The sequence below is a fragment of the Bombina bombina genome, chromosome 12 (genome assembly GCF_027579735.1).
Source record: "Bombina bombina isolate aBomBom1 chromosome 12, aBomBom1.pri, whole genome shotgun sequence".
NCBI lineage: Eukaryota > Metazoa > Chordata > Amphibia > Anura > Bombinatoridae > Bombina > Bombina bombina.
The window spans coordinates 72,046,238-72,070,957 of NC_069510.1; the positions used below are offsets into that span (position 1 = coordinate 72,046,238).

Here is a 24,720-nt window from a genome sequence, read left to right on the forward strand (position 1 = left end):
TTGGGAGAAAGGTCTTGCAGGCAGTGGTGCCTTCCGTTTAAGTTCCTGCCTTGTCCCTCCCTTCATCCGTGTCCTAAAGCTTTGGTATTGGTATCCTACAAGTAATGGATGAACCCGTGGACTGGATACACCTTACAAGAGAAAACTAAATTTATGCTTACCTGATCAATTTCTTTCTCTTGTGGTGTATCCAGTCCACGACCCGCCCTGTCACTTTAAGGCAGGTGTTTTTATTTTTAAAACTACAGTCACCACTACACCCTATAGTTTCTCCTTTTTCTTACTTGTCTTCGGTCGAATGACTGGAGGTGGGGGTTAGGGGAGGAGCTATATAGACAGCTCTGCTGTAGGTGTCCTCTTGCAACTTCCTGTTGGGAAGGAGAATATCCCACAAGTAGTGGATGAACCTGTGGACTGGATACACCACAAGAGAAAGAAATTTATCAGGTAAGCATAAATTTTGTTTTTAAAGGGTTAAAGATAATTTTAGTGTAGGATCTATCGTTTTTTCAAGTTATATCATAGCTATATGGTTTGCAAACACAAAAACAGGATAGATAAATAGAGGTTCATCAAAATGTCTCACTAGCTTTGTCTACTCTTTATTGACACATTTTTACAATACTTGCATGTTCTCGATTTAAAGGGACATAATACCCATGTGCTAAATAACTTGAAAACTGATGCAGTATAACTGTAAAAAAATGACAAGAAAATATCACCTGAGCATCTCTATGTAAAAAAGGAAGATATTGTACCTCACAATTTCTTCAGATCACCAGAGTAAGTGCTCTGTGATTAGTTTTCCATCAGCTACATTTTGAAAAACAGCCAATCAGCTTCATCAGTGCTAAGGTCACACTTTCGTTACTGTGATCTCGTTGGATTTCACTGAAATCTTATGAGATTTCATAGTAAACTTTCTTAAACTAAGGAGGGAAATAACATGACTGTTCCAGATACATGCTTCCTTGGTAGTCCCAGGACATAGCATGCTGATTGGCTGCTTAAAGGGATAGTAAACCCAAATATTTTCTTTCATGATTCAGATAGAGCATGCAATTTTAAGCAACTTTCTAATTTACTCCTATTATCAATTTTTCGTCGTTCTCTTGGTATCTTTATTTAAAAAAGCAAGGATGTAAGCTTGGAAGCCGGTTGCTGATTGGTGGCTAAATGTAACTACCAATCAGCAAGCGCTATCCAGGTTGCTGAACCAATAATGGGCCGGCTCCTTAGCTTAGATTCCTGCTTTTTCAAATAAAGATAGCAAGAGAACAAAGAATAATTGATAATAGGAGTAGATTAGAAAGATGCTTAAAATTGGATGCTCTACCTGAATCATGAATAAAAAAAATAGGTTTATTATCCCTTTAAAGTCCTTTTAGAATAAGATGTGGCTACTGAAATTTTGAGGTACCAAATCTTCCTTTTTTACATAGAGATGTTCAGGTGATATTTTCTAGTCCACTTTCTACAGCATCACTTTCAAGTGCTTTAACATTTGGGTATCATTGTCCCTTTATTATATTACAACCATAAAGATTTGATGCAAGTAAATATTCACTAAATACACTTTCATATTTATTCTTGCACCAGAGGAAGACAATGAATGAAAACAAAATCCAAAGGCTCAAACAAAAAATTGAACTTCTAGAGGCAAAACAAGAAGAGCTTGAGACGGAAAAGCTGGTATTAACTAGGTAAGGCCAATTATTTCAGCAATAATGCGTCCGCATGAGTATTAACTTTTAAAGGGACATAATTCCTATAAGATAAGTAATTTGCATAACTATAACAAACTAACAAGAAAATATCACCTGAACCGGAACATCTCTATGTAAAAAAATGAAGATATTTTACCTAAACATTATTTCAGCCCACAATGGTAAGTGCTGTGTGAACAGTTATACTTCATCTGCTATCATCTACATGTGTGTGGGGGGTAGCCAATCTGCATCAGCAGTGCTGAGGTCATGCTTTGCTTTACTGTGATCTCATGAGATTTCAGCTAAATCTTTTGAGATTTCATAGTAAAATGTCCTTAAACTGGGGAGGGAAATAGCATGACTATGCTTCATATTCCATATGCATGCTTCCTTACAAGTCCTGGGACTAGCATTCTGATTTGCTGCATAAAGTTTTACAATGGGATGTGGCTACTACGGAAATCTTGAGGTAAAATATCTTCCTTTTTGACAGAGATGTTCAGGAGATATTTTCTATTCTGCTTTTTACAGCTATGCTGCATCACTTTTAAGCACTTTGAGTATCTTGTTCCTTTAATTGTGTTTCTTTTGCATTATACAACGTTTTCTTGTTTACTGGTTTACAAAGATGTATGAGATCAGTGTGTCTAAATAACAAACAGGAAATGTCACGCTACCTAACAGTGCTGACATCTCGGAGAAATAAGTGTCACTGATTTGGGCATTAAAGGAACATGAAAGTCAAAATTAAAATTGTATAATTTACATAGTTCCTTTGGTATCCTTTGTTAAAGTTAAAGGGACAGTAAAAAATAATGTTAAATAGTTCTGTACATAGTGCAGAATTATGTAACATTATATTAGCGACAGCTTGTAAAAAAAAAAAAAATATTTGAGAGATTTTAGCCCCCAAAGTTATAGTTACCTTGTTTCCTCCCCAGGCTCTTGTCATCTGGTCTTCTTTTCGAAAGCGATAAGCAGGCGCGCTGTCCAATCACAGCGCTCTATTAAACTAAATGTAGCCCGGTCTGGTAGCGGGAGCGCACTACATTTAGTGCAATCCGCCGCGCTGTGACTAGACAGCATGCCTGGGAATCGCACAACAAATAAGGCCTGATCAGAAGAGCCTGGAGAGGAAACAAGGAAAGTGTAACTTTAGGAGCTAAAATCTCTCAAATCTTTAGTTTTCTTCAAGCGGTTGCTAAGATAATGTGCACTGTGTGCAGAATCTTTTCCATTTACTGTCCCTTTTAGCTGCTTTCCATGAAAGCATACAGAGGTAGGCTCAGAAGCGTGCCCATGATTTGAGCACTATATGGCAGCTGCAAAAGTTTAACAATGTTATACATATAGTGGTAAACTCACATGCTCCCTCCTGAGCCTACTTTAATATGCTCTCATGGAAAGTAGCTTCGATTTAACAAGTGATTTCTGGTCGGGTCCGCAGTGGGGGGCAGAACCAGTTGTGTTGCGGGCCTGGGCAGAGTGGTGGGGGAAAGGGAGAGATTACCACTATTGGGGGAGCAGCTCTCATGAGCAATATCTCATGAGCCACTGAGTAAAGTTAAAGAAGTTAATTGGAATTTGTTTTTAATAACTGCATGCTCTATCTGTATTATAAAATGTCCCTTTAAAGCAGTGATTTTCAACCTTTTTTTTGCCGTGGCACACTTTTTTACATTAAAAAATCCTGCGGCACACCACCATCGCAAAATTTTACAAAATCACACATTGTAGCCTAATACAGCATATATATACACTGTACTGTGTTGTCATGCCTCCTACAAACTATACATGACATAATGATTGTCTGTGAATGAATGTTAATATGTCATGGTTGTAAATGATGCCTGATGAGCCTGTCGCATACCTCCCAATATTTTAAAATTTGAAAGAGGGACACCCCCGCACTGGGAAAAGTCCCCCCCCCCCCCCCCCGCACACTGGGAAAAATGTTATCTGTGGAGCACAAGATTATATGTGGAGCACTGTGTGTGTGTGTGTATATATATAAATCAGTGTAAATATTTGCATAGGAAATTAGTACATCTAGGCAAGTATCCCCGCTTGCTTTTCCCCAGAAATTCTTAATATACAATGTTTCCAATGCACAAGAGAATTGTGGGTAAGATATGCAAATTAGATATGCAAATTCTCAGTTTTTTTGCTTCAAAAATACTGTTTTGACACAGCGATCCTTTTAAACAGGATTATGAAAGCCAACCAGAAATCACTCACTATATATATATATATATATATATATATATATATATATATATATCAGGATCAGAAGAAATAAAAAGCGCTGGATATTCTATTGTAAGTTCAAAAACACAATGGACATAAGTTATATTTCAATGGCTGCTGTTCCTATGGAGTTCGTTATGTCCCACCCCTCAGTGGTGCACACTAAACTAAATAAAATGTAATACAAGAAGCGGTACAGCACTATATAGAAATAAACTGTTGGAATTAAATATAATAATATGGTACCTAAATACCCTATAGTTGTGTTCTTATATTCTGTCAGACACACTGTAATGATATAGCAATTAATAAAACTTGTTCTATATCACTCTTATAGGTAATATTGAATAATAAACCCCCTTATAATACACTCTATAACAATAATTTGATATTTCAATAGTCAATGAAATGTTCAGTTCGTATGGGTTTTCCAAAGATGAACCAAGGTGAGTAATGATAATCCCCGTCGGGGTTCCTACTTACATTTCCTGACCTCAATCTAATGAGGTAAGTGTCGCAACATAAGGAGGAACATGCACGGGGAAATCCACAGCGTCCTTGTCCTGCCTGCTAGGGGATGGTAGAATCTTCCTCTATTAATGCTCCGCTTTTCTTGAGGGAATGGTAGAATCTTCCTCCGCTTGAGGCTCCGGATCTTAAAAGATAAAAAATAAAAGGATTGCTGTTCTCAATGGATTCCACACCACCTCCAGATGCTCACGGAATGATTAATGAGCTGCACTCCGTGAGTCCCTTGATGCTGGTTTCTTCTGCTTAAAAGATGCTGTGAACAAAATCTGTCAGGTTGCTACAGATGCCCGTCTTGTAATCTGATTAGCCGGTGCCTGATTTCTACTTGTGAGAACTTGTGCTCCGTGCCTCCTGTCAGTAGCTCGGTGCTGTGCACTCTCAAGCCGGTCACACGCAGCAATCTCTCACCTCCTACCGTCAAAGACGTGTGTCTGACAGCCAATCAGCCTGACGGTAGGAGGTGAGAGAGATTGTTGCGTGTGACCTATTTCTTCTCTTGGTATTTTAAAAAACGTTTCCCTCCTGAACTCTAGTAAAATTATGTAAAAATATGGAGGTGCTAGCTTGGTTATGCTTTTTTAGTGATATTTGACCAGCAGTCAACTTGCACACCCAAATTACCAAGAAAGGAGATATAAAGGTGGTAACAGTAAATTTGAGGACTTTTTTTTTACCTTATTACACACTGACACTCCTTAAACCCCACTGCCCAGATTCAGACCTTCTCTATCTTCTGACTTCGTCACACGGACGTTCTTTCTGTGCCACTGCCAGACTGTAACAGCCAGTGCTTCTCCTTCCCCCACGCTAGTTCTGCACACATTCCGAGTCCACACAGCATCGGCTGGCTGGCTCCTCCCTCTTCCTCTCCAGTCCTCCAGTAATGTTCCTTGTGCTGAGAAGGAACGTGAGTGACGTGACCTGGCTGGAACTGTTCTGGAGGAGGAGCAAAGCTGCGCCAGCATGCATGGGGGATTGAAGTGTCGCGCGATGCTGCGTGTAGAGCCGGCACTAGACACGTGTTGTGGTGGGTGGGGGGTTCCTTCCAAGTGTGAACACGGGTCGGGGAGGCGAGCTGCCGCTGCGCAGTTACCCTCAGTCATCACCTCACTCAAAATAAAAAAACGGCCCAGAATAAAAAGCAAGCAAAATTTTAAAAATATGTCACACTGTTGTCAGTCTGCCGCGGCACACTGGTTGAAAAACACTGCTTTAAAGGACCATTAAATACAGTAGAATTGCCTTATCAACAAATTAAAGGGACACTCAATTCAAAATTAGACTTTCATGATTTAAATAGAGCAGCAATTTTAAAAAAACTTTCAGATTTACTTCCATTAACTAAATGTGCACAGTCTGTTTATATTTACACTTTTTGAGTCACCAGCTCTTACTGAGCATGTGCAAGAATTCACAGACTATACGTATATGCATTTGTGATTGGCTGATGGCTGTCACATGGTACAGGAGGAGTGGAAATAGACATAACTTTAAAAATTGTCAGAAAAAAACTGCTACTCATTTGAAGTTCAGACTAAGTGCTATTGCGTTGTCTTTTTATCATGCATTTGTTTAGTATGCAAATCTACTGCATTTACTGGTCCTTTAACCCCTTAACGACCAACGACGTATCGGGTACGTCCTGCAAAAAAATGCAGTTAATGACCAAGGACGTACCCCATACGTCGTTGGTCTTTGAAAGCAGTGGAAGCGATCCTGATAGCTTCCAGCTGCTTTCATGTTATTGCAGTGATGCCTCAATATTGAGGCATCCTGCAATAACTGTTTTTAGCCATCCGATGCAGAGAGAGCCACTCTGTGGCCCTCTCTGCATCGGCTATCGATGGCTGTTATCGTTGGTGGGTGGGAGCTCATCCAGGGAGGCGGGTGGGCAGTCATTGGTGGAGGAGGGGGGAGGGATCTAGTGCGGGTGCGTGTGCGTGCACGGGCGCATGCACGAGAGCCGTGCACGCGCGTGCACGTGCGGTCTATGAAAACAGCATCAATATGCTGTAGATCTGGAGGGTGGGAGAGAGGACTGGGGAGGGTGGGATTTTAAAATCAAGGCATCTGGGAGAGGGTGGGGGGTTGGATGTTGAGGGGGGGGGCAGCTACACTACAGAAATAAATAAAATATTTAATAAAATAAAAAATACATTATTATTTTTCAAATTGGGCACTGGCAGACAGCTGCCAGTACCCAATATGGTGCCCAATAAAGGCAGAGGGGGGGGTTAAAGAGCTGTTTGGGGGGGGATCAGGGAGGTTGGGGGCTAAGGGGGGTCCTACACAGCAGAAGAATTTTTATTTTTATTTTTTAAAACTAAAACCCCCCCAAAAAACTTTTATTTTAGTACTGGCAGACTTTCTGCCAGTACTTAAGATGGCGGGGACAGGGAGGGAAGGGAGCGGTTTGGGAGGGATCAGGGGGTGGGATGTGTCAGGTGGGAGGCTGATCTCTACACTAAAGCTAAAATTAACCCTGCAAGCTCCCTACAAGCTACCTAATTAACTCCTTCACTGCTAGACATAATATACGTGTGATGCGCAGCGGCATTTAGCGACCTTCTAACTACCAAAAAGCAACGCCAAAGCCATATATGTCTGCTATTTCTGAACAAAGGGGATCCCAGAGAAGCATTTACAACAATTTGTGCCATAATTGCACAAGCTGTTTGTAAATAATTTCAGTGAGAAACCTAAAATTGTGAAATATTTAAAGTTTTTTTTAATTTGATCGCATTTGGCGGTGAAATGGTGGCATGAAATATACCAAAATGGGCCTAGATCAATACTTGGGGTTGTTTACGACACTACACTAAAGCTAAAATTAACCCTACAAGCTCCCTACATGCTCCCTAATTAACCCCTTCACTGCTGCGCATAATACACGTGTGGTGCGCAGTGGCATTTAGCGGCCTTCTAATTACCAAAAAGCAACGTAAAAGCCATATATGTCTGCTATTTCTGAACAAAGGGGATCCCAGAGAAGCATTTAAAACCATTTGTGCCATAATTGCACAAGCTGTTTGTAAATAATTTCAGTGAGAAACCTAAAGTTTGTGAAAAAATTTGTGAAAAAGTGAAAAATTTTTTTTATTTGATCGCATTTGGTGGTGAAATGGTGGCATGAAATATACCAAAATGGGCCTAGATCAATACTTTGGGATGTCTTCTAAAAAAAAATATATACATGTCAAGGGATAGTCAGGGATTCCTGAAAGATATCAGTGTTCCAATGTAACTAGCGCTAATTTAGAAAAAAAGTGGTTTGGAAATAGCAAAGTGCTACTTGTATTTATGGCCCTATAACTTGCAAAAAAAAGCAAAGAACATGTAAACATTGGGTATTTCAAAACTCAGGACAAAATTTATAAACTATTTAGCATGGGTGTTTTTTGGTGATTGTAGATGTGCAACAGATTTTGGGGGTCAAAGTTTGAAAAAATTGTTTTTTTTTCCATTTTTTCCTCATATTTTATAATTTTTTTAATAGTAAATTATAAGATATGATGAAAATAATGGTATCTTTAGAAAGTCCATTTAATGGCGAGAAAAACGGTATATAATATGTGTGTGTACATTAAATGAGTAAGGGGAAAATTACAGCTAAACACAAACACCGGAGAAATGTAAAAATAGCCTTGGTCCCAAACGGTCAACAAATGGAAAAGTGCTCTGGTCACTAAGGGGTTAAAGGGACACTGAACCCAATTTTTTTCTTTTGTGATTCAGATAGAGCATGCAATTTTAAGCAACTTTCTAATTTACTTCTATTATCAATTTTTCTTCATTCTCTTGCTTTCTTTATTTGAAAAAGAAGGCATCTAAGCTATTTTTTTGGTTCAGGACCATGGAAAGCACTTGTTTATTGGTGAGTGAATTTACCCACCAATCAGCAAGGACAACACAGTTTGTTCACCAAAAATGGGCCGGCATCTAAACTTACATTCTTGCATTTCAAATTAAAGATACCAAGAGAATGAAGACAATTTGATAATAGGAGTCAATTAGAAAGTTGCTTAAAATTGCATGCTCTTATCTGAATCGCTAAAGAAAAAATGTGGGTTCAGTGTCCCTTTAATAATAACAAGACAATGCAGTAGCACTTATTCTGAATTTCAAATAGATTTTTTCTGACAAATTTCAAAATTTGCTTAAAATTTTCCTACCCGCTGTATTATGTGACAGCCATCAGCCAATCATAAAATACATATATGTACTGCATATACTGGCTGGTTCCTCAGAAAGTGTGCTTAAAAAAGACAGTTTGCTAATGAACGTAAATTGGAAAGTCTCTTAAAACTGCATGTTCTATCTGAATCATGAAAGTTTATATTTGACTGTTTAAAGGGACGTAAAACACAAAAAAATGCTTTCATGACTCACACAGAACATACACTTTTAAAAAAAAATTCCAATATACCTCTATTATCAAATATTCTTAATTTTCTTGTTATCCTTTCTTGAAAAGCAGGTAGGTAAGTTCAGGAGCGTGCACGTGTCTGCAGCACTATATGGCAGCAGTTTTGCTACAATGTTACACATTAGCAAGAGCACTAGATGGCAGCACTATTTCCTGTCATGTAGTGCTCCAGACATGTGCACATTACCTATATAGCTATCTCTTCAACAAAGAATACCATGAGAATGAAGCAAATTTGATAATTGAAGTAAACTGGAAACTTTTTAATATGTGTATTCTCTATCTGAATCATTAGAGAAAATGTTGTGTTTCATGTTCCTTTAAAGATAATATAAAATGATAAACTGTACATATATAAAACAAATCTACAATATACTTTCATTGTTTATTTTGTCCCCTTTCATGTATTTCTATTCTGAAATTTTGAGCTTTTCAGTTGCTGTTAGAAATGGAAGTGCAGAACACGGTTATATTCCACACAGCCATTGGCTGCTCACTCTAGTGACCTATTTATAACTGTCCCTAATTGGCCACAGCAGAGAAGGTAACCTAAGTTACAACATGGCAGCTCCCATTGTTTTATAGACACTAAACTTTAAACAGCTAATGAAACGTTAAAAAATACATTTACATGTTATTCTCAAGCTAATCTTTTCTTTGAATGCTTCATTCTATCTAGCATTTATTTAGTGTTTAATGTCCCCTTAAAGGGACATGAAACCCACATTTTTTTATTTCATGGTTCAAATAGAGAATACAATTTTATACAACTTTCCAATTTACTTATATTATTTAATTTGCTTCCTTCTCATATTATTCTTTGCTGAAAGGTTTATCTAGGCAATCTCAGGAGCAGCAGAGAACCTAGGTTCTAGCTGTTGATTGGTGGCTGCATATATATATATATATTGATTGTGATTGACTCACCCATGTGTTCAGTTGGAAACCATTAGTGCATTGCTGCTCCTTCAATAAATGATACCAAGAGAATGAAACAAATTAGAAAATAGAAGTAAATTAGAAAGTTGTTTAAAATTGTATTGTCTATCTGAATAATGAAAGAAATTGTTTGGGTTTCATGTCCCTTTAATGTCCCTTTAAGTACATTTCAGGGGTACAAAAATATGTTTGTAAATGTTACAATGTTGGTGACATTTTATTGTTTTACTCATGTATGTAAATGTGTTTTATAGACAAAATGGCAATCATGAAGAAACCATTAGACTTCAGAAACGACTGAAGGATTTACAACGTAGACATAATGAATTTCGAAGTTTAATTTTGGGACCAACAGTTCCAACTTCTGGGCTTTCAAATACAGCCAGATATTTCACATCCTCGTTAATTCCAGGAATGGATATGTCTATCCGTAACGCTCAGGTAACGGTTTTCATTTCACTTTTGCTTAGAAAAGATTTCCGTAAAATATCTCATGTGAATTAAAGGGCCATGATAGCCAAATGTTTAAACACTTGAAAGTGATGCAGCATAGCTGTAAAAAGCTGACTAGAAAATATCACCTGAACATCTCTATGTAAAAAAGAAAGATATTTTACCTCAAAATGTCCTAAGTATTCACATCCTATTGTTAAAGACTTTAAGCAGCAAATCAGTATGTCTGTCCCGGGACAGGCAATGGAGTGAGTCTTGTGCACACTCATGTTATTTCCCTATTTTCCCTAGTTTAAAGAAGTTTACTATGAAATCTCATGAGAGTTAAGTCAAATCTCATGAGATCACAGTAAAAGAGTACATGACCTCTGCACTGCTGCATGCTAATTGGCTGCAGTTCATTTCTTCATTTTTTTTTATTTTTTTTTTTTACCTGTAGCTGGACAGGACTTACTCTGCTGAGCTGAGGAAATTGTGAGGTAAAATATCTTCCTTTTTCTCCAACATTGGTGTGTCCGGTCCACGGCGTCATCCATAACTTGTGGGAATATTCTCTTCCCCATCAGGAAATGGCAAAGAGCACAGCAAAAGCTGTCCATATAGTCCCTCCTAGGCTCCGCCCACTCCAGTCATTCTCTTTGCCGTTGCACAGGCAACATCTCCACGGAGATGGTGAAGAGTATGTGGTGATTAGTTGTAGTTTTTTATTCTACTATCAAGAGTTTGTTATTTCAAAATAGTGCTGGTATGTACTATTTACTCTGAAACAGAAAAAGATGAAGAGTTCTGTTTGTGAGAGGAATATGATTTTAGCAGCAGTAACTAAAATCGTTTGCTGTTTCCACATAGGACTGTTGAGATGAAATAACTTCAGTTGGGGGAAACAGTTAGCAGACTTTTCTGCTTAAGGTATGACTAGCCATTTTTCTAACAAGACTGTGTAATGCTGGAAGGCTGTCATTCCCCTCATGGGGACCGGTAAGCCATTTTCTTAATCAAACAGAATAAAGGGCTTAATGTGGGCTATAAAACTAGTAGACATTTTTATGGGCAAGATCGATTGCTTTATTTGGGCTTTTTATAAAGATTGATGTTGATATTCACACTTATAAAATTTGGGGAACGTTTTTTTAACGTCAGGCACTGGTTTAGACACCTTTTTCAGTCAGGAAGGGCCTTCCCTGTAGTAGGCTGAGCCTCATTTTCGCGCCATTACTGCGCAGTTTCTTTTGAGAGCAGGACATGCAGCTGCATGTGTGTGGGTCTGAAAGTATTTGAAAAGGTTCCTAGAAGGCTTCATTTGGTATCGTATACCCCCTGGGTTTGGTAAAGTCGCAGCAAAGGCTGTAGCTGGGACTGTAGAGGGGTTAAAACTTTAACCGGCTCCGGTTTCTTCATTTTAAGGGTTAAAGGTCTCAAATTGGGGTGCAATGCTTTGAATGCTTTAAGACACTGTGGTGAAAATTTGGTTAAATTTGTACAATTCCTTCATAGTTTTTCACATATTCAGTAATAAAGTGTGCACTGTTTAAAATTTAAAGAGACAGTAACGGTTTTGTTTAAAAAAACGTTTTTTGTACTTTATTGACAAGTTTAAGCCTGTTTAACATGTCTGTGCCTTCAGATAAGCTATGTTCTGTATGTATGGAAGCCAATGTGTCTCCCCCTTCAAAATTGTGTGATAATTGTGCCATAGCGTCCAAACAAAGTAAGGACAATACTGCCACAGATAGTAAAGTTGCTTAAGATGATTCATCAGATGAAGGGAGTAGACATAGTTCTACATCATCTCCTTCTGTGTCTACACCAGTTTTGCCCACACAGGAGGCCCCTAGTGCTTCTAGCGCGCCAATGCTTATTACTATGCAACAATTGACGGCAGTAATGGATAACTTCATAGCAAATATTTTATCCAAAATGCCTGCATATCAGAGAAAGCGCGATTGCTCTGTTTTAAACACTGTAGAGCAGGAGGGCGCTGATGATAATTGCTCTGTCATACCCTCACACCAATCTGAAGTGGCCATGAGGGAGGTTTTGTCAGATGGGGAAATTTCAGATTCAGGTAGAATTTCTCAACAGGCAGAACCTGATGTTGTGACATTTAAATTTAAATTAGAGCATCTCCGCGCACTGCTTAAGGAGGTGCTATCTACTCTGGATGATTGTGACAACCTGGTCATTCCAGAAAAATTGTGCAAGATGGACAAGTTCCTAGAGGTTCCGGTGCACCCCGACGCTTTTCCTATACCCAAGCGGGTGGCGGACATAGTGAATAAGGAGTGGGAGAAGCCCGGCATACCTTTTGTTCCCCCTCCTATATTTAAGAAATTATTTCCTATGGTCGACCCCAGAAAGGACTTATGGCAGACAGTCCCTAAGGTCGAGGGGGCAGTTTCTACACTAGCCAAGCGCACTACTATTCCTATCGAGGATAATTGTGCTTTCAAAGATCCTATGGATAAAAAATTGGAGGGTTTGCTTAAAAAGATTTTTGTACAGCAAGGTTACCTCCTGCAACCTATTTCGTGCATTATTCCTGTCACTACAGCAGCGTGGTTCTGGTTCGAAGAACTAGAAAAGTCGCTCAGTAGAGAGACTCCGTATGAGGAGGTTATGGACAGGGTTCACGCACTTAAGTTGGCTAATTCCTTTATTTTAGATGCCGCTTTGCAGTTAGCTAGATTAGCGGGGGAAAATTCTGGGTTTGCAATTGTGGCGTGCAGAGCGCTCTGGCTAAAGTCTTGGTCAGCGGATGTAACTTCCAAGACAAAATTGCTTAATATCCCTTTCAAGGGTAAAACTCTTTTTGGGCCAGAATTGAAAGAGATTATCTCAGACATCACTGGGGGTAAGGGCCACGCCCTCCCACAAGATAGGCCTTTCAAGGCCAAGAATAAGTCTAATTTTCGTTCCTTTCGCAATTTCAGGAACGGACCGGTCTCCAACTCTGCAGCCTCTAGACAAGAGGGTAATGCTTCACAAACCAAACCAGCTTGGAAACCGATGCAAGGCTGGAACAAGGGTAAGCAGGCCAAGAAACATGCTGCTGCTAACAAGACAGCATGAAGGAGTAGCCCCCGATCCGGGACCGGATCCAGTAGGGGGCAGACTCTCTCTCTTCAATCAGGCTTGGGCAAGAGATGTTCAGGATCCCTGGGCACTAGAAATAGTTTCTCAGGGTTATCTTCTGGAATTCAAGGAACTACCCCCAAGGGGAAGGTTCCACATGTCTCACTTATCCTCAAACCAAATAAAGAGACAGGCATTCTTACATTGTGTAGAAGACCTGTTAAAAATGGGAGTGATACACCCAGTTCCAACCGTGGAACAAGGAATGGGGTTTTACTCAAATCTGTTTGTGGTTCCCAAAAAAGAGGGAACTTTCAGACCAATTCTGGATTTAAAGTTCCTAAACAAATTTCTCAGAGTGCCATCGTTCAAAATGGAAACCATTCGAACGATTTTACCTACAATCCAGGAGGGTCAATTTATGACTACCGTGGATCTAAAGGATGCGTATCTACATATTCCTATCCACAAAGATCATCATCAGTTCCTAAGGTTCGCCTTTCTGGACAAACATTACCAGTTTGTGGCTCTCCCATTCGGGCTAGCCACTGCTCCAAGGATTTTCACAAAGGTACTCGGGTCCCTTCTAGCGGTTCTAAGACCAAGGGGCATTGCAGTGGCACCTTACTTGGACGACATTCTGATACAAGCGTTGTCTCTTCCAAAGGCAAAGGCTCACACAGACATCGTTCTGGCCTTTCTCAGATCTCACGGATGGAAAGTGAACATAGAAAAAAGTTCCCTGTCTCCGTCGACAAGAGTTCCTTTCTTGGGGACAATAATAGATTCTTTAGAAATGAAGATTTTCCTGACAGATGTCAGAAAGTCGAAACTTCTAAATGCTTGTCAAGTTCTTCACTCTGTTCCACGACCTTCCATAGCTCAGTGCATGGAAGTAGTAGGGTTGATGGTTGCAGCAATGGACATAATTCCTTTTGCGCGAATTCATCTAAGACCATTACAACTGTGCATGCTGAAACAGTGGAATGGGGACTATACAGACTTGTCTCCAGTGATTCAAGTAGATCAGAAGACCAGAGACTCACTCCGTTGGTGGCTAACCCAGGATCACCTGTCCCAGGGAATGAGCTTCCTCAGACCAGAGTGGGTCATCGTCACGACCGACGCCAGTCTAGTGGGCTGGGGCGCGGTCTGGGACTCCCTGAAAGCTCAGGGGCTATGGTCTCGGGAAGAGTCTCTTCTCCCGATAAACATTCTGGAACTGAGAGCGATATTCAATACTCTCAGGGCTTGGCCTCAACTAGCAAAGGCCAGATTCATAAGATTCCAATCAGACAACATGACGACTGTTGCTTACATCAACCATCAGGGGGGAACAAGGAGTTCCCTGGCGATGAGAGAAGTGACCAAAATCATAAAATGGGCGGAGGATCACTCCTGCCACCTATCTGCGATCCACATCCCAGGAGTGGAAAACTGGGAGGCGGATTATCTGAGTCGTCAGACATTCCATCCGGGGGAGTGGGAACTCCACCCGGAGATATTTGCCCAGTTGACTCAATTATGGGGCATTCCAGACATGGATCTGATGGCGTCTCGTCAGAACTTCAAGGTTCCTTGCTACGGGTCCAGATCCAGGGATCCCAAGGCGACTCTAGTGGATGCATTAGTAGCGCCTTGGACCTTCAACCTAGCTTATGTGTTTCCACCGTTTCCTCTCATTCCCAGGCTGGTAGCCAGGATCAAGCAGGAGAGGGCCTCGGTGATCTTGATAGCTCCTGCGTGGCCACGCAGGACTTGGTATGCAGACCTGGTGAATATGTCATCGGCTCCACCATGGAAGCTACCTTTGAGACAGGATCTTCTAGTACAGGGTCCATTCGAACATCCAAATCTAGTTTCCCTACAGCTAACGGCTTGGAAATTGAACGCTTGATTTTATCTAAGCGTGGGTTTTCGGATTCTGTAATAGATACTCTGGTACAAGCCAGAAAACCTGTAACTAGAAAAATTTACCATAAAATATGGAAAAGATATATCTGTTGGTGTGAATCCAAGGGATTCTCATGGAGTAAGATCAAAATTTCTAGGATCCTTTCCTTTCTCCAAGAAGGTTGGGATAAAGGATTATCAGCGAGTTCTCTAAAGGGACAGATTTCTGCTTTATCTGTCTTGTTACACAAACGACTAGCAGCTGTGCCTGATGTTCAAGCTTTTGTTCAGGCTTTGGTCAGGATCAAGCCTGTTTACAGACCTTTGACTCCTCCCTGGAGTCTGAATTTAGTTCTTTCAGTTCTTCAAGGGGTTCCGTTTGAACCTCTACATTCCATAGATATCAAGATGTTATCTTGGAAAGTTCTGTTTTTGGTTGCTATTTCTTCTGCTAGAAGAGTTTCTGAGTTATCTGCTTTGCAGTGTAATCCGCCCTATCTGGTGTTCCATTCAGATAAGGTTGTTTTGCGTACTAAACCTGGTTTCCTTCCAAAGGTTGTTTCCAACAAGAATATTAACCAGGAAATAGTTGTGCCTTCTTTGTGTCCGAATCCAGCTTCAAAGAAGGAACGTTTATTACACAATTTAGATGTAGTTCGTGCTTTAAAGTTCTATTTAGAAGCGACAAAGGATTTCAGACAAACGTCTTCTCTGTTTGTCGTTTATTCTGGCAAGAGGAGAGGTCAAAAAGCTACTGCTACCTCTCTTTCCTTTTGGCTGAAAAGCATCATCCGATTGGCTTACGAGACTGCCGGACGGCAGCCTCCTGAACGTATCACAGCTCACCCTACTTGGGCTGTGGCTTCCACATGGGCCTTCAAGAACGAGGCTTCTGTTGATCAGATATGTAAGGCAGCGACTTGGTCTTCCCTGCACACTTTTGCCAAATTCTACAAATTTGATACTTTTGCTTCTTCGGAGGCTATTTTTGGGAGAAAGGTTTTGCAAGCTGTGGTGCCTTCTGTTTAGGTAACCTGATTGGCTCCCTCCCTTCATCCGTGTCCTAAAGCTTTGGTATTGGTTCCCACAAGTTATGGATGACGCCGTGGACCGGACACACCAATGTTGGAGAAAACAGAATTTATGCTTACCTGATCAATTACTTTCTCCAACGGTGTGTCCGGTCCACGGCCCGCCCTGGTTTTTTAATCAGGTTTGATGAATTTCTTTCTTTAACTACAGTCACCACGGCACCTTATGGTTTCTCCTGTTTTTTCTCCTGTCCGTCGGTCGAATGACTGGGGTGGGCAGAGCCTAGGAGGGACTATATGGACAGCTTTTGCTGTGCTCTTTGCCATTTCCTGTTGGGGAAGAGAATATTCCCACAAGTTATGGATGACGCTGTGGACCGGACACAACGTTGGAGAAAGTAATTTATCAGGTAAGCATAAATTCTGTTTTTACATATAGATTCTCAGGTGATATTTTCCTGTCAGCTTTTTAAAGTTATACTTCATCAGTTTCAAGTGATTTAGCAAATGAGTATTATGTCCCTTTAAAGGGACAGTCAACCCAAAAATTACTGTAACTTATTTAGATTAGTTAATTAACGATCTTTACAGTAAACTGTAGCCCAATTTTCATTTAAATAAACTTTGGCAGAAAATAAACTTACTGATCTCATCTGGCTGTTTTGAAATGGCCGCCTGACCCCTCCTTCTCTGACGTCTCCCAAAAGCTCCCACCTAGTACAGGATCCTTTCCTTTTGCCTCGTCCCTCCGCGCTCCTGTGTCTCCCTTCATTCAGTGAGACACTCATATGGCAATTTCAGCTCTGTTTCTACACCTGTCAAAGAAGCAACTGTGCTTTCTTTTTCTGGCTGTCAGGTTCTCCATTGCTAGTTAATCCACAAACTTATTTCTGCCTAAGTGCCTATTATGTTGGCGATCAGCTTGTCTAAGGTGCCCGGTGTCCCAGTACTGTGCGATCACACTCACACAAGTAAAAGAGCTCTGTGTTTTGTTTGTTTTTTAGCAAAGCTACACAACTGTCCCTCCAATGTACCTAAATGCAAAACAAAAAATATGCCAACAGACCTGTTCCCAGCACTGTCTGAAATTCCACAGCGGAAAGAGAAACTGCCTGGGCTCAAATAACAGGGAAATCTAATCAAAGTCCTGCTCGACACACAAAACAAAGCTGGCAGCAGAGTCTCAGCGCTAACTTGCTCACTATTTGCCTGTGCTGAGGTGAAGGGAGCGATGTGCAAAAAAACCCCAAGCATTTACAGAAGGGCTGCACAGAAGTACGTTTTACAAGTGGGAGTTTGCAGTTGATACACTTACTTGCAGGCACCAGTGCTGTCTCCAGAAAACAGATGCAAGCTCTGACCTCCGCTCATACTGATTTTGCCTGACACAGCTCACAACAGCCTACTACCTAAAGAACAGCTTTCATTGCTGTGGCAGCAAAACTATGCTTTGGTGCTAGTGCGAGTGTGATCGCACAGTACTGGGACACCGGGCGCCTTAGAAAAGCTGATCGCCAACATAATAGGCACTTAGGAAGAAATAAGTTTGCGCCCGGTGTCCCAGTACTGTGCGATCACACTCGCATTAGATAAATGTTCTAAGACCTGAAATATGACAATGCAGATTCAGAGGTAATGCATGTTTAGATGATCTCATCTTTTTGTAGCACCAGGGACAAAAAGCATTCTTGAGGATACAGGTTATTATACCATCTTCACACAATATGTTTTATTTATTTTTTTGCATTGAAACAGCAGCTCAGTGGAAACCGAATCGCCGCTGTCATTTTGTGGGAAACAGGCATGTGGCAGTATTCCATGTGCACTACAAGCCCTTAGGGTTGGAAAATTCTTAATTTTCAGACTAAAATCACAGGATCGGGGTTAAAATTAAAGGGACATAAGACATTAGTGAAATAAGTTTGCGCCCGGTGTCCCAATACTGGGCGATCACAAAACTATGCTTTGGTGCTAGTGCAAGTGTGATCGCACAGTACTGGGACACCGGGCGCAAACTTATTTCACTAATGTCTTATGTCCCTTTAATTTTAACCCCATTCCTGTGATTTTAGTCTGAAAATTAAGAATTTTCCAACCCTAAGGGCTTGTAGTGCACATGGAATTACTGCCACATGCCTGTTTCCCACAAAATGACAGCAGCGATTCGGTTTCCACTGAGCTGCTGTTTCAATGCAAAAAATAAATAAAACATATTGTGTGAAGATGGTATAATAACCTGTATCCTCAAGAATGCTTTTTGTCCCTGGTGCTACAAAAAGATGAGATCATCTAAACATGCATTACCTCTGAATCTGCATTGTCATATTGCAGGTCTTAGAACATTTATCTAATGCGAGTGTGATCGCACAGTACTGGGACACCGGGCGCAAACTTATTTCTTCCTAAGTGCCTATTATGTTGGCGCTCAGCTTTTCTAAGGCGCCCGGTGTCCCAGTACTGTGCGATCACACTCCCACTAGCACCAAAGCATAGTTTTGCTGCCACAGCAATGAAAGCTGTTCTTTAGGTAGTAGGCTGTTGTGAGCTGTGTCAGGCAAAATCAGTATGAGCGGAGGTCAGAGCTTGCATCTGTTTTCTGGAGACAGCACTGGTGCCTGCAAGTAAGTGTATCAACTGCAAACTCCCACTTGTAAAACGTACTTCTGTGCAGCCCTTCTGTAAATGCTTGGGTTTTTTTTGCACATCGCTCCCTTCACCTCAGCACAGGCAAATAGTGAGCAAGTTAGTGCTGAGACTCTGCTGCCAGCTTTGTTTTGTGTGTCGAGCAGGACTTTGATTAGATTTCCCTGTTATTTGAGCCCAGGCAGTTTCTCTTTCCGCTGTGGAATTTCAGACAGTGCTGGGAACAGGTCTGTTGGCAAATTTTTTGTTTTGCATTTAGGTACATTGGAGGGACAGTTGTGTAGCTTTGCTAAAAAACAAACAAAACACAGAGCTCTTTTACTTGTGTGAGTGTGATCGCACAGTACTGGGACACCGGGCACCTTAGACAAGCTGATCGCCAACATAATAGGCACTTAGGCAGAAATAAGTTTGTGGATTAACTAGCAATAGAGAACCTGACACCCAGAAAAAGAAAGCACAGTTGCTTCTTTGACAGGTGTAGAAACAGAGCTGAAATTGCCATATGAGTGTCTCACTGAATGAAGGGAGACACAGGAGCGCGCAGGGACGAGGCAAAAGGAAAGGATCCTGTACTAGTGGGAGCTTTTGGGAGACGTCAGAGAAGGAGGGGTCAGGCGGCCATTTCAAAACAGCCAGATGAGATCAGTAAGTTTATTGTCTGCCAAAGTTTATTTAGATGAAAATTGGGCTACAGTTTACTGTAAAGATCGTTAATTAACTAATCTAAATAAGTTACAGTAATTTTTGGGTTGACTGTCCCTTTAAGTGAAAAATTCTTAATGGCTATTATTTCATTCATATGGCATGGAGAGTCCACAACGGCATTCCAATTACTAGTGGGATATTCACTCCTGGCCAGCAGGAGGAGGCAAAGAGCACCCCAACAGAGCTGTTAAGTGTCACTTCCCTTACCCATAACCCCCAGTCATTCTCTTTGCCTTTTGTCAATGAAGGGTGTGCAAAGTTGGTGTCTGAAGATATTTAATCCTTATATGGGTATTTTCCCTGCAAGCAAGGATTGGGGGTCTAGCTGTTTCCACGTCAGCTCTTAAGTAAGGGTAGTGGTGGCTTTTAGCAGTTAGAAGGCGGCAAGGTTGTCTTTGCTTTGCTTCTAACATTGTTGCTACCCCTGTTATAGAAAGCCAGAGTTGGTTACTCTGTTCTCTCTTTTTCTACAGGTCTCTGATAGGAGTATGTGTCCTTTCACACCTTGTGAGCTGTCTTTCTGCCCGACAGCTGGAAATGCAGGTAAGTGCCACTTGTCTTCTAGGTACTGGAGACTTGCACTATATACATTAATTCTGCATTAAATTGCATGGACCATTTATAATCCTTTATTAAGGATTCATTTGGGGCAGTATGCAGGCACTATTTATATGTGATGAGACTAAGGGGTTAATGGCTTCCATTATGTTTTATGGGATGGTTCTACTGACCTTATGGCCATTTTAATTTTATTGCAATCTGTTGATGGGATTGTGTATTTTTCTTATTTGGGAATGATTTAAACGGCTACTTTCCATTTTTCACTTCAGAGTCAGAAACGCGCGCTTTTACTTTGATGCACAGTTTCTTTTGCTGCCACTCATGTGACCTCCCGCTTGTAATTCTGAGCAGAGCGGTGTCATTTCTGTGAGTTTTTCTTCAGTTGCGGCTGTGGGGTTGCCGTCTCGCCGATTGGAGAGTCCTAGCTTTGTGCAGTTTCTGAAGGTTACGGTAGGGCACTTCAGCTTTCATTTTTATTTTGAATTTTCTTAGCGTTTTTTTTGCCCATTGAAGGACTACTATCTTTTTTAAAGCGACATTCCTTAATTTTGGGTATTTTTATAAACTATGGATATTGAACAGGAGTCTGTTCCATTTGTTAAATGCTTGTTATGTTTGGAGGCTCAAATTGTTTTGCCTATGCAATTTTGTTCCTTATGTTTAAAAAATACCTTAAGATTTAAAGATAAATTACTTTTTTCTGAGCCTACTGTCTCTCAGGATAATGCTGTTCAGGATATGCCACAGCTTTTTCCTCAAACGTCCCAAGCCTCAATGGTATCACATACAGTGCCCTGCGGTTCCTCTCAGCCTCCTGGAGGCTTGTATTTGCCAGGAGATTTTTCTGCACAGATATCTAATGCGGTATCTCTGGCTTTATCTGCTTTTCCCATTGCGGGTAAGCACAAGAGGAATTTTAAGAATATTTCTGCTAGTAAGGTGTCCTATCTTCTTCTGTGATGGTTGACCTCCCCCATAAGTCGGATGAGGAGGATACCTCGTAGCTTCTGAGGGTGAGATCTCAGATTTTGACAGTTTAAATCCATTGATTCTGAAGAAGCTTGAACATCTTAGCTTACTTCTAAAGGAGGTACTGGCTACTCTGGACGACTCCGACTCTTCTGTCGCGGTCAACCCCAAAAAATCTAGTAAGCTTTATAAATACTTTGATGTTCCTTCTTCCGTGGAAGTATTTCCTGTTCCAGACCGTGTGTCAAAGATCATATCACAGGAATGGGATAAACCAGGGATTCCCTTTTCACCTTTTCCAGTTTTTTTAAATATTTTCCTGTTGCTGACTCCATTAGGGACTCATGGCGTACTGTCCCTAAGGTGGAAGGAGCTATTTCTACTCTGGCCAAAAGAACTACAATTCCTATAGAGGATAGCTGTTCTTTTAAGGATCCCATGGATAAAAAGCTTGAGGCTTATTTTAAGAAAGTGTATTTTCATCAGGGATTACAATGGCAACCTGCTGCTAGTATTGCTATGGTAGCAAGCGCAGCTTCTTATTGGTGTGATCCCTTGTCTAAGATGATTTTTGAGGAGACTTTGTTAGAGGAGATCCAGAATAGGATCAAGGCTCTTAAGCTGACCAATTCCTTTATCTCTGATGCCAATATGCAAGTCATTAGACTGGGAGCCAAAATGTCTAGCTTCGCTGTTCTAGCTCGCTGGGCTCTGTGGCTAAAATTTTGGTCAGCTGAATTTACTTCCAAGTCCAAGCTCCTGTCGTTACCTTTCAAGGGTAAGACCGTTTTTGGTCCTGGTCTGGCAGAGATAATTTCAGAGATTACAGGTGGAAAGGGGTCTTTTCTACCTCAGGACAAGAAGAATAGATCTAAGGGTCGCCAAAATTCTAATTATCGTTCCTTTCGTAACTTCAAAGGACAAAAGTCTTCCTCTTCCTTCTCCAAGCCAGAGCAGTCTAAGTCCTCTTTGAGATCCAATCAGCCTTGGAATAAGGGGAAGCAGTCAAAGAAACCTTCATCTGAGGCTAAATCAGCATGAAGGGTCCGCCCCCAGTCCGGTATTGGATCAAGTGGGGGGCAGGCTTTACTTGTTTTGTCAAGCTTGGATACGTGATGTCCCAGATCCTTGGGCTGTGGACATAGTATCCCAGGGTTACAAAATAGGATTCAAGACTTGTGCTCCCAAGGGCAGATTCCTCCTCTCGAGATTATCTGCAGACCAGGTAAAAAGAGAGGCCTTCTTAAGCTGCATTCAGGACCTTTCCTCCGTGGGGGTGATTGTTCCAGTTCCTGTAAAGGAACAGGGTCGATGATTCTATTCAAATCTATTTGTGGTTCCCAAAAAAGAGGGAACTTTTCTACCCATTTTAGACCTAAAATTTCTCCACAAATTCCTCAGGGTTCCGTCTTTCAAGATGGAAACCATTCGTTCCATTCTTCCTTTGGTCCAAGAGGGTCAGTTCATGACGACCATAGACCTGAAGGACGCATATCTGCATGTTGTCATTCACAGGGATCATCACCAGTTCTTGAGATTCGCTCTTCTAGACAACCACTTTCAATTTGTTGCTCTTCCGATTGGCCTTGCCACAGCTCCCAGAATTTTCACAAAAGTCCTGGGGGCTCTTTTGACAGTCGTCAGGTCTCAGGGAATTGCGGTGGCACCTTACCTGGATGACATCTTGGTTCAAGCGTCATCGTTTCAACTAGCAAGCTCTCATACAGAGATCTTGTTGTCTTTTCTACGTTCCCATGGGTTGAAAGTGAATCTGGAAAGGAGTCCCCTTGTTCCAGCTACAAGGGTGGTTTTCTTACGGACCATCATAGATTCCCTATCCATGAAGATTTTTCTGACGGATGTCAAGCTTCTCTCTTCATCTCTCTCCTTCCAGTCTGCTATTCGTCCACCAGTGACTCAATGCATGGAGGTAATTGGTCTGATGGTTGCTTCCATGGACATCATTCCTTTTGCTCAGTTTCATCTGAGAGCTCTGCAACTATGCATGCTCAGTCAATGGAACGGAGACCATTCAGATCTATTTTAAAGGATAGATCTGGATCCCTTAACAAGAGACTCTCTCTCGTGGTGGATTTCTCAGAATCATCTGTCTCGGGGCACATGCTTCCGGAGACCTTCATGGCTGATTGTGACCACGGACACCAGCCTGTTAGGTTGGGGAGCAGTCTGGGGTTCATTAAAAGCTCAGGGTCTGTGGACTCGGGAGGAGTCCTTTCTTCTCATAAACATCATAGAGTTGAGAGCAATCTTCAATGCCTTGATGGCTTAGCCTCAGTTGTCTTTAGTCTGGTTTTTCAGATTCCAGTCAGACAACATCACCTCAGTGGGTTACATCAATCACCAGGGGGAACTTGGAGTTCCCTTGCGATGAAGGAGGTGACTCGCATTATCCAGTGGGCGGAAGCTCACGATTGTCTCCTATCTGCCATCCACATTCTATGTGTGGACAACTGGGAGGTGAATTTTCTGAGCAGACAGACCTTTCATCCCGGAGAGTGGGCTCTCCATCCGGAGGTGTTCACCAGGATAACCCTCAGGTGTGGGGTTCCAGACTTGGATCTGATGGCGTTTTGCCAGTACGCCAAGCTTCCAAGGTACAGTTCAAGGTTTTTCAGGCCACCCTGATAGATGCTCTGGCGGTTCCTTGGGATTTCGGTCTAGCGTACCTGTTTCCTCCGTTTGCTCTTCTTCCACTAGCCATTGCTCGTATCAAACAGGAGAGATCATCTGTAATTCTAATTGCTTCTGCATGGCCTCGCAGGACCTGGTTTGCGGATCTGGTGAAGATTTCATCTATTTCACCTTGGAGGTTACCTCTGAGGAAGGACCTTCTAACTCGGGATCCTTTCCTTCATCCAAATCTAGTTTCTCTGAAGCTGACTGCTTGGAAATTGAATGCTTAGTTTTGGCCAAGCGTGGTTTTTCTGAGCCAGTCATTGCTACTGTGCTTCAGGCTCGCAAGCCAGTTACTCGCAAGATTTACCATAAGGTATGGCGCAAATACCTATATCGGTGTGAATCAAAGGAGGACCTGTAGAATGGTTCATCAGTCAGTTCTCTGAAGGGTCAGATTTCTGCATTGTCTATTCTTTTGCACAAGCGTCTGGCAGATATGCCAGATGTTCAATCTTTTTTTCAGGCTCTGGTCAGAATCAGACCTGCATTTAAACCAGTTGCTCCGTTTGAGCCATTGCATTCTGTGGATATTAAGTTGTTATCTTGGAAGGTTTTGTTCCTTATGGCTATCTCTTCTGCTCGCAGAGTTTCTGAACTCTCGACTTTGCAGTGTGATTCCGCTTACCTTCTTTTTCATGCAGATAAGTCAGTCCTTCATACTAAATTGGGTTTTCTCCCTAAGATGGTGTTGCGTCGAAATATTAATCAGGAAATTGTTCCTTCTTTTGTCCTAATCCTTCTTCTCATAAGGAGCGTCTTTTACATAACTGAGAAAATTATGGGTCATTCCACTAGGGCTGTCTCCTCATCTTGGGCTTTTAAAAATGAAGCTTCTGTGGAA

At 41.4% G+C, this 24,720-nt stretch overlaps 1 protein-coding gene across 1 annotated transcript in view; it reads left to right on the forward strand.

The window, feature by feature from the left end:
• CEP83 (centrosomal protein 83) overlaps positions 1-24,720 on the forward strand; it is a 116,250-nt gene that overhangs the window by 78,029 nt on the left and 13,501 nt on the right. The window contains exons 14-15 of the mRNA XM_053696198.1: positions 1,600-1,703; positions 10,107-10,293. Of these exons, the coding sequence (XP_053552173.1) occupies positions 1,600-1,703; positions 10,107-10,293 (291 nt within the window). The remainder of the gene's footprint in view (positions 1-1,599; positions 1,704-10,106; positions 10,294-24,720) is intronic.